General features: G+C 39.2%; 1 protein-coding gene and 1 pseudogene across 1 annotated transcript in view; both read left to right on the top strand.

The window, feature by feature from the left end:
• LOC141281908 (uncharacterized) overlaps window positions 1-14,581 on the top strand; it is a 32,007-nt pseudogene extending 17,426 nt beyond the window's left edge.
• Window positions 924-17,419, top strand: part of LOC135768462 (uncharacterized) — a 140,883-nt gene continuing 124,387 nt past the window's right edge. Inside the window, exons 1-2 of the mRNA XM_073813819.1 lie at window positions 924-1,133; window positions 2,112-2,329. Of these exons, the coding sequence (XP_073669920.1) occupies window positions 2,242-2,329 (88 nt within the window). The 5' untranslated portion in view covers window positions 924-1,133; window positions 2,112-2,241. The remainder of the gene's footprint in view (window positions 1,134-2,111; window positions 2,330-17,419) is intronic.

Raw genomic sequence — 17,419 nt, forward strand, 5'->3', positions numbered from 1 at the left:
AATGATATATTTGGGTAATTTCATAACTTACTGGCAACGTAACTGTTACGTCCCAGGGAGGTTTCATTACCTTTACAATTATATTAACATTAATTTCCTTTTCTATTTATGTTAGCTTATAAAAACTTTACAGTCTCAAAGTTTCCCTTAAATAAATCAAAATATATTAAATACACGCGAGCTGCCATTTACATGGGAAACAAAAAAAACAGCAGGCGCGCGCCGAGACCAGACCAACAGGTCAATATTAAGTTTGGGAGGGGGGAGGTAAAAGTTTTTATTAGAAGAGCCCTGATGAAGAAGTGGCAGACCCAGTGAAGTTTAAGTTCCAAAGAGAGGCACATGTATAATATCCACACAGAGGTTGGGAGAGAAGCTAAAGTGGGAGGATGCAGAAGGGATGAAGTTGTTATTGCTAGGCTTAGAATTGGGCATACACTGTTGAACAGCACTCAGTGTAGGGTTGGTAGAGTAGAGACAGGATATTGCATGTGGTGTTCAGATCAAGAGGAGACGGTGAAGCATGTATTGCTTGTTTGTCCTAAATATCAGAGTCACAGGGAGCAGTGGAAAGATCAATTACAAAGAGCAGGATGCTCAGATTTTAGTTTGGCTGCAGTTCTGGGACCTGGAGTAAAGTCAGGGGAACTGATTAGGTTCCTTAAGAGTGCAGGGCTGTATGTGAGAAGAATATGAGTTTTTTTTTCCCAGTATGTATATGTGTGTGTGTAAATATTTCCCTTTAAATACTTGGGAATATTTCAAAGAATGGACGTCTTGACATGCATTGCAATACATTGACCTGTGGGTGGCGGTATGCACCAGTAGGTGTAACCCGCCATAAAAATTGAAAGAAGAAGAAGAAAGAAGCAGGCGCGCGCCTCCCGCCCAGCTGAACTGAATCAGAGCGCGCGACCTCGCGTGAATAGCAGAACGGCGTCTTGACAGCACCTGTCGTTTCTCTAAACTGAGACCCGTTTAAATTTCGCAAGAACTTATTTCAGTTGCTTAAGGGTTATGAAAACAACATTTTAAAATACTTATTAAGGCTCACACAATCTCCCGACAGTAAAACCGCGTTTTATGCTGCACTGACAGGAATGTTTATCTGACAGAAAATTCCGTTTTATCAGGTTAAGGCACTTTTGATGAAGTTTTGTGGGACACGTTTATTAGAGAAGTACAATACATGCGTATTACAGAAACCGAATTCACAATGGGTAATAAATGAAGGGACAAAAACGGGTATGTAAAAAATAGCAAAAATTAGGTTCACACTGCGTTAATTAATAGAATTAACCCGCATCATTGCAGATTATCATTGTCACACTCCAGCACAATAGGTGGCGGTATGCCCCTTTACAGTTGGTTTGCAACCCACCAGTAAACCCACAAAAGAAGATGATTTGAAACATTCGTAAAGGTTTCGAAGACTCCCGGCCGAATCAGCGTTTCAAGCATCCACATAGCCAGGTGTCTTTAGCGACGTAAATACTTCGGTGTGCACTTAAATAATTAATTTGTCTTAGATTATTTTATTGGTTTGTCAACAGAAGACAGGATTTCTTAATATGCTAACCGTTAGCAGTGAGATAAAGTTGAAAATCTGACCCGGACTCACTGTTGGCTCTGGAGCAGCGATACAGTGCTCGTCCAGTACGTATAATACCAATATTAATAATTAAGTTGCTGTTTCCCGGATCAGACTAGACCTAGGGTGGGTTGCACCAACAAGGATTAAGGCAAATGTAATAAATTTTTTTTATTATAGATCACTTTTTTGTCAATTATTTTTTTTTAGTAATTTAAAATATATTTTCTCGATTGTTTTCTCTGGCCGTATCATTTCATTCAGGCTGAGCCCACATGTTTCACATGGAGCTATAATTATTCAAAATCTTGATCGCTCAATTTAAATAAAATAAAACTGCATGGAAACGTTTATTCAAATTAATTAAAAAAAGAAAAATTCTCGCAGGTCTACACCAACATTCAGATTCTGTATTTAATGCTTGAGAAACAATTCTGTCGTGAAACATTAAAAAGTCTGAAAGATATGGTGAATGTTTTACTGACATTAAATGTTTTATTGCCTCTTCTTTCATCTGTAGTTCACACCCACAAGTGAAAGTGATTGAGACCTTCAGTGAAGCTCCTCCTACAACAATCCACCAATAAATGCTGGAGTCAAACACACAGAGAAATCACTCCATGTGTGACAACTGAAATCTTCATGACATAATGTTGATGCTGGTGAAAGAGGAGCTTGAGAAGATGACAGATCCACAACAATGCAGAATAAAGAATGAAGATACTGAGGAACAAATAGGTTGGTGTCTATTTTTCAATCTTTATTATTGATGGTTGAGAAATAATCATAAAAACATTGAGAAACATGAGTGGAAATGAAGAGTTTCATTGCAAAACGAGATAACCACCGTTTTCTTAATTATTCAATAATCTCGTTTTTTGGTTGTGTATTCCAATTAATTTCAATGCAACTGCAGTTGGTTTGTTTTGTTATAAACCTTCATAACTTAAAAAATACAGCCAAGTAGCACCATAAAACAAAATAATAACATTATAACATAATAATAAACATGTTTTGACAAAAATGTTAAAAAATGGATTTATCTCGTTTTGCAACGAAACTCTTCATATATACTAAAATCCATGAGATGATAACTTTCTGCATCTATAAAAGATTCAGTAGAATTAGATTGAAACATCAAGTAAAGAGTTTTATCCAAAGCAACCTTCAGTGGATTAAATTACTGTGATCTCTGGGAATTGATCCATGTGAAGGATTACACATTTATAAAATGTTATATCTAGGTTCCAATGTAATGGTATATAAACTAAAAAAGTGATATACATTGTGTTTTACATCTTGAGGTAAATAATATTACATTCAACAATGAAGTCAGGCAGCCCAGGTGGCTAAAGCCTTGTTTATGCTCGCAGCGTCCGCACAAGCGTTGGTGCGCGCGGCAAAAATGACGTCAACGCGGAGACCCCATTCGCGTGGCACTTAGGGTTGCCGCGGTGACGTAATTTTCCCACCGGTTAATCGGCGCGTCACAAACTCGGTGATCCCGGTTTCACCGAGTGGGAGGGGCTTAAAATGCGCATGCAGACGTGCACATTTTACTTTCACTTTTGAATTACGCGACTGTTTAAATGCAGCGCTTGCGTAAGCTGCGTTAAATCGCCTATGAATTTGCGTGCAATGCGAGTGCAACAGCTGGTTTACTTAAGTGCTTGAGTCAATGTGCGCAGGTAATTCTCACAGAACCCGCCAGTCCCAAGCAGAGCAACCGGCTACTTCTCCATAAAAGCACTGCTTGAATGATGGGTTTAATATTTTTCTTGATGAAAAACACAACAACAAAACGATCTCGCTTATTTTAAACATCATATATGTATATTATAACAAAAACGAGCAAAGCACGCGGCTTCTGTCATCATCTGGTCAGTCAGCTCGCCTTGCAAACTCTGACAGAAATAAATGAAATCTGACACCTGCGGCGGCTCTGTGACGTGACGCGCGTTCAGCCCCGCTGAATTCAGACAACAGACACATTCAGTTGTAAGGGTTTGCTCTCTCTAACGAAACTAAATAATTTAATAACACGAAAATATCAAAACGACGGTGAAAGACGGTGTCGCGGTGGGCAAGTGATATAACCGATGAGAGGCTTAAGCACCGGTTATCACCGTTTCACCGACTATCGCGGCAAGCCTAGTGGCACTGTGCACAGCATTTTTTGTAACTTTCCGCTCAGCTCCGCATCCGAAAATGACCGAACTCTGTCAGAGCAGGCAAGCCTGTGCGTATCTCTTTGATCAATCCAAGCAAAACAATGTATTTATCTGACACTCTGGAAGTAAAGTATGGAAACTTTGCAGTTTAAAACACAAATTCTTTTACATGATTTAGAATGTTTGGCTTATATTTGTATTGAAAGAACTACTGGACGAGGAATAAAATACAAACCTTAAGATGTTTGTACTGTTTGTTTAGTAAAAACGTTAATGAAATGATAATGTTTAATAAAGACATATATAAAAGTTTGTTGTTTAATTCATGTTCTCATATTTATATATATATCAAACTCTGATGTTAAAAGCACCAGGGTTGTTCCAGTGGACGACTTCTTCTATCCTCTTCTTTGTGTTTGTTTTTTACTTTATTGCTCGCGTCGCCCCCCGGTGGTTCAAAAAAAGTGCAACAGCTAGTGCGTCAGCTATAAACGCCTCGTACGTTTGGTGAGACGCACGCGCGATCCGCGGAGGCTTGCGTTGCGGACCAAAGCGCGACCATAAACAAGGCTTAAGACATTAACCTTTTGTCTTTATGCTCTTTCTGACGATTGGGAAGAGTGCCAAGTTAAAGGTGATTGCTAAGTTCAAGGCACAACTGTGCATTTAAAGTTATGGGCGATACAGTTAGGATGATTGGATTAGCACCTATGCATTTGAATGATACTTTTATGCTAATGAGATCAGGGATCAAGCAATTCCGGTAACAGGCTGATTCCTTGACTGAGGCCATGTTTACATTACAGCATTTGCGTTTTAAAACGGCATTTTAAAATGAAAACGATCCTCGTTTATACTGGCATTTTAAAAAGAATCTTCATCCACACTATACACCACCATAAACGCATGAAACATGACCAATCATGTAACTGGGCATGCGCATAAAAGTGTAAAATAACTTATTACTCTAATAATAGCTTACCTGCACGTTTACGCAGCCTAGGGGTGTGCGATATTGACAAAAATTCATAGCTAGATCCTTTGCCGGCCACTACAACAGACACTATTTTTTAACCTATAAAAATGTGTTTGGGAAAGTCTTATACTGTTCTATCTACCCCCTACAACATATTAATATGATTAATAGGTTAATTTTTATTTTATAACTAAACAGAAAGGTCTTTATGATTTAAAAAGAAAGCATTCAAGTGAACAGTACTAAACAGTAGCGAACTTGAAGCAAAAAATAAATTTTAGCAAATGCAAACTTCAATCAAACATAGTAAGAGGTGAAGTATTAATTTAGCCAACCAGAAATGCTTATTGCATTAATTTTTAAAAGTGTGCGAGGTCCGTGCACGTCCTCCGCTAGCAACACACAAATAGCTAAAAGCGCAACGCCTAAAAGAGCATTATATATTAATGACGATGAGTTTATTGTTTTTATTAATTTATATTCACAAAACTTATCAACAAAACATCGATTCAAATTAAGAGACAAATTATCTGAAACGAAATTCATTTTAAAGTAGCAAACAAAACTTACATTAAACTGGAAAATAATTTCTGACCCATTACAATTCTCCCTTCATATTAGCCTTTACAACACCTATATGGCATTTAAAATTACAGTCTATCTTTCGTAAGCTAACTACATTTAAACAAAACATAAACACTTATACTGTTCTAGCTCCCCCTACAACATATTAATATGATTAATAGGTTAATTTTGATTTTATAACTAAACAGAAAGGTCTTTATGATTTAAAAAGAAAGCATTCAAGTGAACAGTACTGAACAGTAGCGAACTTGAAGCAAAAATAAATCAGCAAATTCAAACTTCAATCAAACATAGTAAGAGATGAAGTATTGCTTTAGCCTTTACCAGAAATGCTTATTGCATTAATTTTTAAAAGTGTGCGAGGTCCGTGCACGTCCTCCGCTGGCAACACACAAATAGCTAAAAGCCAAGCGCCTAAACGAGCATTATATTAATGACGTTGAGTTTATTGTTTTTATTAATTTATATTCACAAAACTTATCAACAAAACATCGATTAAAATTAAGAGACAAATTATCTGAAACGAAATTCATTTTAAAGTAGCAAACAAAACTTACATTAAACTGGAAAATAATGTCTGACCCATTACAATTCTCCCTTCATATTGGCCTTTGCAACGCCTATATGGCATTTAAAATTACAGTCTATTTTTCATAAGCTAACTACATTTAAACAAAACATAAACACATTAAACCCAACAATACTCAAACATTCATATAAAACAGACATTATCTATAAGGATACATGTTAAAACTATCCGATATAGCGTTTATAATAGCTGGTTGGTAGATGTTTACTATTTTTGGCAAAACCTCCGTAACAAACCAACATTTACATGAATAAAATAATTTTTACTTTGAAAATGATGCGCTGTCACGTTAACATCAGCTGTTCGTTTACATAAGACTTCGTCTACGTTCATTTACACTCAGAGCAACGTCTGAGTTCTCAAACTAAAACAGGGTCTTCAGCGTTTGCGAACGAATCCGTTTATGAGGGTCGAAAACGGTGATTTAGTGTAGATGAAAGGCGTAAACGTTGCAAAAGTAACGCGTTTTAAAGGATAAACGCATTAATGTAAACATAGCCTGAATTTACATGCTTTGTTTAAAGTTGAGTGCTTTGTATTCCATTTAGGGGACTGCCCCCTAAAATGTGTATAAATGCAATGTAGGGCTACTGTAAGCCAGACTTGGTTAATGCAGCGCCCCAAGCTCTATGCTCTGATTTGAAGATCACTTTCTGCAATAAAGACTACTGCTCGAGGAAATCCAAGTCTCCTGAGGGCTATTTCATAAAACTCCATTACAAAATAAGCCAGGCTTATTTTGTGAAGTCTGGCTTATTGCCGGTGGATTTCGTTTCATAAAACAAACTTGGAACTAGTTCAACCCCGGTTAATATGGAAACTTGTGCTTGGAAACTAGCCTGGTCCAAGGCAGGCTAACTGTCAGGCTAAGCCTCACTTGTTGCTTAACTAGACTTTCACTAACACTTAACTGTAAATGCGATGATATTACAGCTGACTCTCTGATATTTTATTTGACTTTATAAACCACTACCAATCTAACAATTAAAGAAAATCAGTTTGTTCAAAGTTAAATGAACATTAAGCATTAACAAATGTTTTTATTTAAAGAATAAAACTATAAAATAACAGCCTCATGCAAAGCATTCCTGGGAACCACAAATATGAAGGAAACGACAGAAAAAGATTGATGAGGTTATATTATAGTTTTATTCTGTAAAAACCAAGATTTGTAAATGTTTCATGTTCATTTAACTTTGAACAAACTGTTGCCAGTAAATAAGGTTGTTTTCACATATGTTGGTGCGCACCAAAATACGCTCCGTATACGCTCCGAAAGTATCATTTTTCAGTTAGTGCGGTCCGTGTTCACATATTACTTTTTTACTGCACTCGAAATGCTGCACCGTACACCACGTGACAACGGTCAGCGATGTCATTGGTCTCTGACAGCTCTTACCGTCTCATGACCACCCCAACGTTTCCACGACAAGACATCAAGATGTGGAGATAAACAATGCATGTCTTTGCGAAGTTTCTTTGCTTTAACGCGAAATTGCGCAGCTGTTCTATTAAAGCCTTTCTCACGGAGCCGTTTGTTAAAAAGCCCGTAATGTCACTATTTGTGTGTGGAGGACAGCTATGCATTTATAAAATCATCAGCTCAAACGTAAAGGAGACAGAGAATCTCTGAAACGGATTGGCTTGTTTGTTGTTAACCCACAATATAACACCCGGCTCACGTCACAACGGAAGCCCAGTGCCTCAAACATGTGGAGAACTTCCTGTATTTGGTTTGGCCCGAGGTCCAGCAGTGTTCACACCACAGGTGGGTCACACCAGAGTTCGGCGACAGCCGCTCCGAGACCACCTGTTTAGAGCGGTCTCGGAGCGGCCGTTTAGTGCGCACCCGAGTGCGGCTGTTGTGTTCACACTGACCCCAACGAACTGTACTCGGAGCGACACGTCATTTGGGCCGACCTAAACAGTGTATATGTGAAAACACCCTAAGGTTGTTTTCACATATGTTGGTGCGCACCGTGGTGCGGCCTCGGAGCGCACCAAAATACATTGTATCATTTTTCAGTTAGTGCGGTCCGTGTTCACATATATATATATTTTACTTTACTCGAAATGCCGCACCGTACACCATGTGACAACGGTCAGCGCTGTCATTGGTCTCTGACAGCTCTTACCGTCTCATGACCACCCCCACGTTTCCACGACAACCAGCTTGACAGAGAGAGCGTAGCTATCAAGATGTGGAGATAAACGATGCACGTCTTTGCGAAGTTTCTTTGCTTTAACGCGAAATTGCGTAGCTGTTCTATTAAAGCCTTTCTCACGGAGCCGTTTGGTAAAAGCCCGTAATGTCACTATTTGTGTGTGGAGGACAGCTATGCATTTATAAAATCATCAGCTCAAACGTAAAGGAGACAGCGAATCTCTATGCAACGGACCAGGATTGGCTTGTTTGTTGTTAACCCACAATATAACACCCGGCTCACGTCACAACGAAAGCCCAGTGGCTCAAACATGTGGAGAACTTCCTGTATTTGGTTCGGCCCGAGGTCCAGCAGTGTTCACACCACAGGTGGGTCGCCCCAGAGTTCGGCAACAGCCGCTCCGAGACCACCTGTTTAGAGCGGTCTCGGAGCGGTCGTTTAGTGCGCACCCGAGTGCGGCTGTTGTGTTCACACTGACCCAAACGCACCGTACTCGGAGCGACACGTCATTTGGGCCGACCTAAACAGTGTATATGTGAAAACACCCTAACATACATTTAAATCTACAAAAGTTACTGGCAAACAGCTGCATAACTACAGCTAATTTTTTAACAGTATGATAATAAACCAGTGGTTTAAATCTCTCATACTCCCAGGGTTTAACATGATGCTCTATAACGCACACATAATTTGCCATCAAAAATGTTTTGAGTAACATGTCATGTAATAATGACTGGTCAAGAATATGTGTAACATACACTGCTCAAAAAAATAAAGGGAACACTTAAACACCACAATGTAACTCCAAGTCAATCACACATCTGTGAAATCAAACTGTCCACTTAGGAAGCAACACTGATTGACAATCAATTTCTCATGCTGTTGTGCAAATGGAAAAAAACAACCGGTGGAAATTCTAGGCAATTAGCAAGATATCCCCAATAAATGAGTGGTTCTGCAGGTGGTAACCACAGACCACTTCTCAGTTCTTATGCTTCCTGGCGGATGTTTTGTTCACTTTTGAATGCTGGCGGTGCTTTCACTCTGTTGGTAGCAGGAGACGGAGTCTACAACCCACTCAAGTGGCTCAGGTAGTTCAGCACATCCAGGATGGCACATCAATATGAGCTGTGGCAAAAAGGTTTGCTCTGTCTGTCAACAAAGTGTCCAGAGCATAGAGGCACTACCAGGAGACATGGCAGTACATCAGGAGACATGGAGGAAGGCCGTAGGTGGGCAACAACCCAGCAGCAGATCCGCTACCTCCCCCTTTGTGCAAGGAGGAGCAGGAGGAGCACTGCCAGAGACCTGCAAAATGACCTCCAGCAGGCCACAAATGTGCATGTGTCTGCTCAAATTGTCAGAAACAGACTCCATGAGGGTGGTATGAGGGCCCGGCGTCCACAGGTGGGGGTTGTGCCTACAGCCCAACACCGTGCAGGACGTTTGGCATTTGCCAGAGAACAGCAAGATTGGCAAATTTGCCACTGGCACTCTGTGCTCTTCACAGATGAAAGCAGGTTCACACTCAGCACGTGACAGAGTCTGGAGATGCCGTGGAGCATGGCCACGGGAAGTGGGGGGGCTGCAGGGGCTGCAGCACCCCCTGGTGGCAAAGATTTAAAACTGCGATGACAATAAAATGATGGCTTATAAATATCTCTGATTGTTTGTTTCTGTTCCAAGACATTTTGTATGTCATGCTTGGGGTGTGTGATGAAGAGAGGGATAATTTTAGTAATTTTAAAATTATTTAATTTAATTCAGTGTTTATTAGCCAATCAGATTTGTTTTGACGATGTGATTGCGATTCAGCCCTGTGAATAGACGGGTTGCACGGCGACATCATTATCTGGTTGCGCGCAACCGAGAGGCAGAAAGAAGAGATGTCCACTGTGTTGTAGGCTAGTAGCTGTGTCTGTAAGTCAAAATGCCAAGGAGTTGTTGCGTGGGAAAATAGTACCAACAGAGTCCCTATGATGTTAACATACCAGTAGATGCGACTATTACGTTACTAGTCTAACATTATAATTCATACATGTATCACAGTAACACTGCAAAAATAAAGACAGAAAAACAGATCCAACTAAAATCAAGTTTTATTTATATACAAACAATAAAGAACGCTTCAATAATTAAGGTTGTTGCAGTAGCGGATCAGCTCACCAAGCGGGCTTTCTGCCTCCTGGATGCGCGCGCACCCTGTAGTAAACCTGCAACCCGTCTATACGTATAAGCATAACAGACAAGCATGCACACTCACAGTCACAATGACGAATGCATTTAGGCTATCTGTGTCTATCAGCTTCGCAATGTCTCAGAGAATTTTGGATTTTTTCAATCACACAGCCCAAAAATCCCCAAGGACTAGCGTTATTTCTCCTACTGACTCCTCATCCTGCATATCAGAAAAAGGTCATCTTTTCAAAAACTATTTAAAAATATAGCCAAATTGTTTCGCGGTGTTTAACGCACATGTAAATGTTACAGAACATTTAAAGTAAAAAAGATTGAATTAAATGATTAAAACGACATGAAAGGAACTAAAGTGTAAAGCCTCGATGTACAACAAGGAATATGCGCATTTAAGAGTGTTGGGCATTTGAAAAATGTATATAAATTATTCCCATGCATCGATTTTAATGTAAAACATCTATAAATCCAAATGAATCTATATGGAATATATTCCGACAATTTAGTATATGATGTTTGAATTTTAAAGTCGAAAAATATCTTATTTTTACACCACCGTGCAGGAGGCATGGCAAACTGAAACAAAACTTAACACACAAATATTACACTTACGTGTAAAAATAGAATTAAATGAAACCCGTGAATTAAAAGGTCCACTAATCGCCTTAACTCGAGTGATGTCAATAAAGTTTCCATGTTAGAATTTAGAAATAGTAAAAACTTAAGCAAAGGAAAACAAAAAAGGCGTATAGGCTACTGGCACGAGTGAGAATGTATACATAAACTGTTTCCATGCCTTCGACTTTCCTGCAAACTTGCTCAAAGTTAATTCTCCTGTTTTTCTTTAATCTTTAAACTCCATGTTGCACTTAATCTACAGAACAGCAGACCCGTTGCGTGATGCGTGCCAGAGGAGACTCCGCACATGACTCGCGTTGCATAACTTTTACAAAGCATTTTGTAATTTGTGTAACTTTTTGGACACCTTTGTTACTTTGGCCTAGTCTATATATAATATTTCTGATTATATGGCATAGCTTTCTCCCCACCCAATGAGGCTAATAAAGTAATAATGAAAAATATGCTTAATCAACGGCCGGCTAGAGGATAGTAGCAGAAAATAACGACCCTGGCAGAGAATCTAAACTCTACTATGTTGCAACAGGCAATATAGTTTGTATTCGCCGTCAGCTCATCTTTACTTTATTGATGGGAGGTGCGAGTGATTTTTAAAAGAAGACATTTATAGGTAGAGTGGTCTGCAGAATAAAAAGCTTGTGAACAACTTTAAAATGTTATAACTCTATACCAACACCCCCCACACCCCCCACCGGATGTATCTGCACCCCCTACCGAAAATATCTTCCCGCGCCTCTGCCGTGGAGAACGTTTTGCTGCCTGCAACATCCTTCAGCATGACCGGTTTGGCAGTGGTGGTGTGGGGTGGCATTTCTTTGGGGGGCCACACAGCCCTCCATGGGCTTGCCAGAGGTAGCCTGACTGCCATTAGGTACAGTGATGAGATCCTCATACCCCTTGTGAGACCATATGCTGGTGCAGTTGGCCCTGGTTTCCTCTTTATGCAAGACAATGCTAGACCTCATGTGGCTGGAGTGTGTCAGCAGTACCTGCAAGAGGGAGGCATTGATGCTATGGACTGGCCCGCCCATTCCACAGACCTGAATACAATTGAGCACATCTGGGACATCATCCACCAACACCACGTTGCACCACAGACTCATCAGGAGCATGCTCAGGCATCGTAGAGAGGTCATACAGGCACGTGGAGGCCACACACACTGAGCCTCATTTTGACTTGTTTTAAGGACATAACATAAAAGTTGGATCAGCCTGTTGTGGGGTTTTCCACTTTAATTTTGAGTGTGACCCCAAATCCAGACCTCTATGGCTTGATAAATTTGATTACCATTGATAATTTTTGGGGGATTTTGTTGTCAGCACTTTTAACTATGTAAAGAAAAAAGTAATTAATAAAATTATCTCATACAATCAGATCTAGGATGTGTTATTTTAGTGTTCCCTTTATTTTTTTGAGCAGTGTATATAATTTTACCCAATCATTCCTTGTTCTACTGTAAATTCAGAAATGCAGATGCTGTCCACCCACCATGCCCTAAGTCTGTATGGGGTTGTGCTTAAGAGTTTAGCGGTCTGTATGAATGGAATTTTATCAATAAAAATGTTAATTGCTTAAAAGAATGAAACAAATGAGTTCATTTTAAGTATTATTTTCTCTTGTATATTGAGGATTGTTCTTTATTAAAGAAATTTTATTTTTACTCAATAAATCGATGGAAAATCTGTAGAATACTTGATTACTAAAATAATCGATAGCTGCAGCCCTACTGTGCACCACCTTCCAGCCTACAATGAAATCATTATGTAAAATTTGCAACATTAATATTTTCTTAATATTTGTTTTAGTAATGTGGAAAAAGCCCCCTAAAAATGTCCTAACAACGCCCATGGTGATTAACACTGTAAATGTTTCAAAAAGAAATGCAAAACCAGTCCTAACTGAAAGAAAACAAGTTAACAAAAAGATAGAATCCAATGTTTGGTGATATTGGAAACACAACAAGTGTTATAGGGTTTTGAACACAGCACAAGAGTTAAACTACAAGAGCAGAAATTGACAATAGAAATGACATAATGTACTTCACATTTAAAATCTCAAATGTGTTTTGTCACTCTGGTTTATCAATATAAACTATTTACTGTCTTCATTTTAGATATGATGGGAATGAACACGGATCATCTACTTGAGCTGAATGAAGTGGATGAGAAACATCAGATTGTAAAAATAAACCATAATGTTTCACAGAAGGAAACTCTGAAGACAGAAGACATAAAGTGTGAAAATAGTTTCAGAGAAGATGAACGCCCTGCAGATCACAAGAGGACTCACAGTGAGGAGAAACCTTTCACATGTCAACAGTGTGGAAAGATTTTTAGAAGAAAAGTTAACCTTAACTTACACGTAAGGGTTCACACTGGAGAGAAACCTTACACATGTCAACAGTGTGGAAAGAGTTTCAGAACAAAATCTGACCTTAACACACACATGAGGATTCACACTGGAGAGAAACCACACGTGTGTCATCAGTGTGGAAAGAGTTTTATAACTACAAGTAAACTTAAGCAACACATGATGACTCACACTGGAGAAAAACCTTTCACGTGTCAACAGTGTGGAAAGAGTTTCAGATCAAAAGGTAACCTTAATTTACACATGAGGATTCACACTGGAGAGAAACCACATGTGTGCCATCACTGTGGAAAGAGTTTTACAACTGCAGCTGAACTTAAGATACACATGAGGTCTCACACTGGAGAGAAACCTTACACTTGTCATCAATGTGGAAAGAGTTTCTCTGCTGAAAGTACCCTTAAGGTACACACAATGATTCACACTGGAGAGAAACCACACGTGTGCCATCACTGTAGAAAGAGTTTTATAACTGCATGTGAACTTAAGAATCACATGAGGTCTCACACCGGAGAGAAACCTTACACTTGTCAGCAGTGTGGAAAGAGTTTCTCTGTTGAAAGTAACCTTAAGGTACACACAAGAACTCACACTGGAGAGAGACCTTACAGATGCCATGAGTGTAAAAAGAGTTTTCAAACAAAATCTAACCTTAACACACACATGAGAATCCACACTCGATAGAAACCATTCATGTGTCAACAGTGTGGATATGGCAACAAAGCTTAGAAATCAGCTGAGGTCTTATTAATAAAACTGTCTGGAGGATCCTTACTTAAATTCTACATGCACACAAAAGGCCAAGATGTCTGTACTTGTGTTCTTAGGGACTTCTGAAATGTCATCAGTCGCGACCCAAGTACTGTTCCAATCCCAAGTTTGCATCATGCCAAGTTCTAATAACATGCCCAGATGTGTTTTTGATCCGCTCATTTGATCGAGGATACATCAGGAGGTGACTTGTGTGGACTTATGACAGCCAAGTTTCCCAGAACTTCAAATCTGTGGTCAGTTAGTAAAGATAGGACCTAATATTAAAATGTCCTCTGACAATTTTGGATATTTGAGTTTAAGTTGATCAGCGGCAGTCAGTGTCGTGTACTCCGCCAAGGGCAGATTCATCTCTGCAAATCCTTCTGAAATTTCCTGCTGGCTCTGCCCTTCAGTGTCTGATGGTCAAACATGAAATATTCCCTTTGGATATATATCTGCCATTTTTCTGTCTCTTTATTATTCATATGAAGTCTGTTATTTGTTGTTATCGTTTTAACTGATCTTAAAGTTAAGTTTCATAACTTAAATCACATATATTTTCTATAGAATCTTAACACATAATCACTATCTTTGTAGATTTTTTACTTGTGTTTACTTCATGTTGTACAAACATTTTGTTCTTTTTTAATAAACGTGTGTGGTCTGGTTGTGGTGAGATTTTGGCATTTCTTGTGGTCTTGTGTATTGCGGCAAATAGAACCGTTTGCCACTGAATCTGCATTATTAATGACGACAGTGGGGTCTCTGGCCTTAGTCAAACAGTTTGGTGTGTATATGGTCATGTTGTGGTGAGATTGTGGTGTTAGAGATTGAGGTTAGGTCAAGGGTTTATGCACGGGTTACAAGAAAGGAGCAACTTCAGGAGATGTAAGGGCTAAGGAGTAGTGTGGCCGAGGGTGCTATCACTCAATTGACCATCCCACAGAGTCTCATGAGTGCCTCAAGTATGCATTAAGGCAGGGGTGTCAAACATGCGGGACGCATACGGCCCACAAAGGTGTCCAATCCGGCCCGGGTGATGATTTATACAGTTTTATTAAATATGAAATACATATTTTAAAAACCCTTTCAGGCGGGCGTCTAGTTTGTTTTTAATATGAGAGACTTGTGGAAAGCAGCAAAACGCAGAACATAGCCTAGACCAGGGATTCCCAAAGTGTGGTACGCGAACCCCCAGGGGTACGCGAGCTGCCACCAGGGGGTGCGCGAGAGGAAAAATGTAATGGCGGTCTGTTTCTTTAAGTGGGATTTTTCATACAATAAAAAAAAATGAACAGTAAACATTTCCTTTGTAATCGCTTTTATTTTAAATAAAAAACTATAATTTATTAGTTTTTGATAGAAACGTAGAAGACAGCTGCTGTCTTTTTCTACGCACTGCTCTTCTGTTATGCACTGCAGCCGCTATATGCGTGCCAACTCGTTTCATTCATTCCATATATATTATAAATATGCTTAACTGACTGAAATCAGGGAAACTGTCATGTGGGACGTCTTATGATAAAGTTGTTAGTCACGAAGGAGGAGAGGGACCAAGAGAGAGAGACTTTTTTTATGGCAAAAATAGAAATAATGAAATGTGACGAGACATGGGCACAGGATACGCGAGCAATGTGTTTTCATGCATGGTAAAGAGACCGCCAATGAATTATATAATAAAATACATAAATACTTACTGTAGAGAACTTATTAAAAGCTTTCATTTAATTTTGTTTGAAACTTGAGCTGTTATAATGAATCTGCAAACTATTATACACCTTTTGTGCGAACAGTAAAGGCTTTCGTTAATGTGTTTGATGGGTCTGCACGTGACGCACTGGTAAACATGAGGAAACCTCTCATATGTCATCTATTAGCTGACGGCAGTAAGTGTACGTTTTTTACCATAGTAAACTCGAATGGCGTCTAAATATCACAGTGGTTAAACGCATACACGGGGGCGCGCATCATCTACGCTGAGCGTAGTTTCAGATGGTGCAATAGGCGTAAATATTTTTCACAATGTTGGACGTAGCTAAGCCCGACGTAGGACTATTACACCCAACTTCTTAACGTCCGGCTAGTGCAACCGGCCCTTGGTTATTTGCGCATGATTAAACATGAGTATTTATGGTGAGAAAATAAAGCTTTTTTGGATTTTTTTTAAATGGGGATTGGGGGTGCGCCAACCCGGTTGGGACATAGAAGGGGGTACGCAGGAAAAAAAGTTTGGGAACCCCTGGCCTAGACTAAACACGGTGCCAAAAATCTTGCCGTTTTATTGTTACTGCTCCGCTAAAGATCCACTGATTCTGGTAATCCACTTCGTGTTTTCCCGCACGCTCCGCAGCATCTCTGTCCACTCTCTGCCTGGAGAGCGAAGAACCGCGGTCAAGTCAGCCGTGGTTTGAAAAAACACGGTCAAGCCAGCCGCGATTTAGATTCTGATGCGCGCCTACTGTGTTGTTTACGGTAATTTCGTTTGAAGATGTCGTCATACATTGCTCCGGGCGTCTCGCTCGCTCTCTCTCTTTCTGTGCGTGCGTGCTCGCTCTCCCTCTCTCTCGCTCGCTCTTTCTCTCTCTCTCTCTCTGTGCGTGTGTGTGCATGTGTGTGTGTAATGTATGTATGTGTTTACTACTCACTGGGTTAAATGTCACAAAATCATGTTTCACTAATCACTACTTAATTTGTTTGTTTTTTTATACTATTATTAAATGAAATAGTTTCTCTGTAGATCACCTATGGTACGTATCCTTTATATTACCCTACATTAAAACTTGTAAAAATAATTATATTTTAATTTACTAAAATATAATGAAATACCAGCAAGTTTGTTATTTAACATTCCTATTTTGTGCTAAAGTGTACATGTTGTACATTACAAATATACTAATTAAAAGTATTTAACAAATTGCACAGTTGAGTACATGTTAATAAGATTATTTTAAGATTTAAAGACAAATTTATCAATGAAAAGAGTACATTTACAAAGTGTAAATTCCCTCTGCTAAAACAAACATAAGTGAAATATCTTACAGTTTCTCTGAATTGCTAAAACCCTTAACCTCTATTCATAGTGGCCTAAACCCATTAGTCAAATCATGCACTCTTTTTGCAAAACTCTAAACACAAACTTTTCACTAAAACAGACATTTTACACTGCAATGCACTTGTTTTATGAATGCTAAACACAGGTAGGCAAAAGTTGAACACTACTACAACACAGTTAACATCGGGTAAACACAACAACTCAAAATGGTACACACTTTTTTTAATGCTATTTTTTTTACCAATTGTGTGGATTGGAAACAGTCTGAGAGGCAGATGAAGAGTATGATAAAGAGAAGTGATGCTTACAGTAATATTGAACACTTACTATTACT

Source organism: Paramisgurnus dabryanus, chromosome 3, assembly GCF_030506205.2.
Source record: "Paramisgurnus dabryanus chromosome 3, PD_genome_1.1, whole genome shotgun sequence".
Lineage (NCBI taxonomy): Eukaryota > Metazoa > Chordata > Actinopteri > Cypriniformes > Cobitidae > Paramisgurnus > Paramisgurnus dabryanus.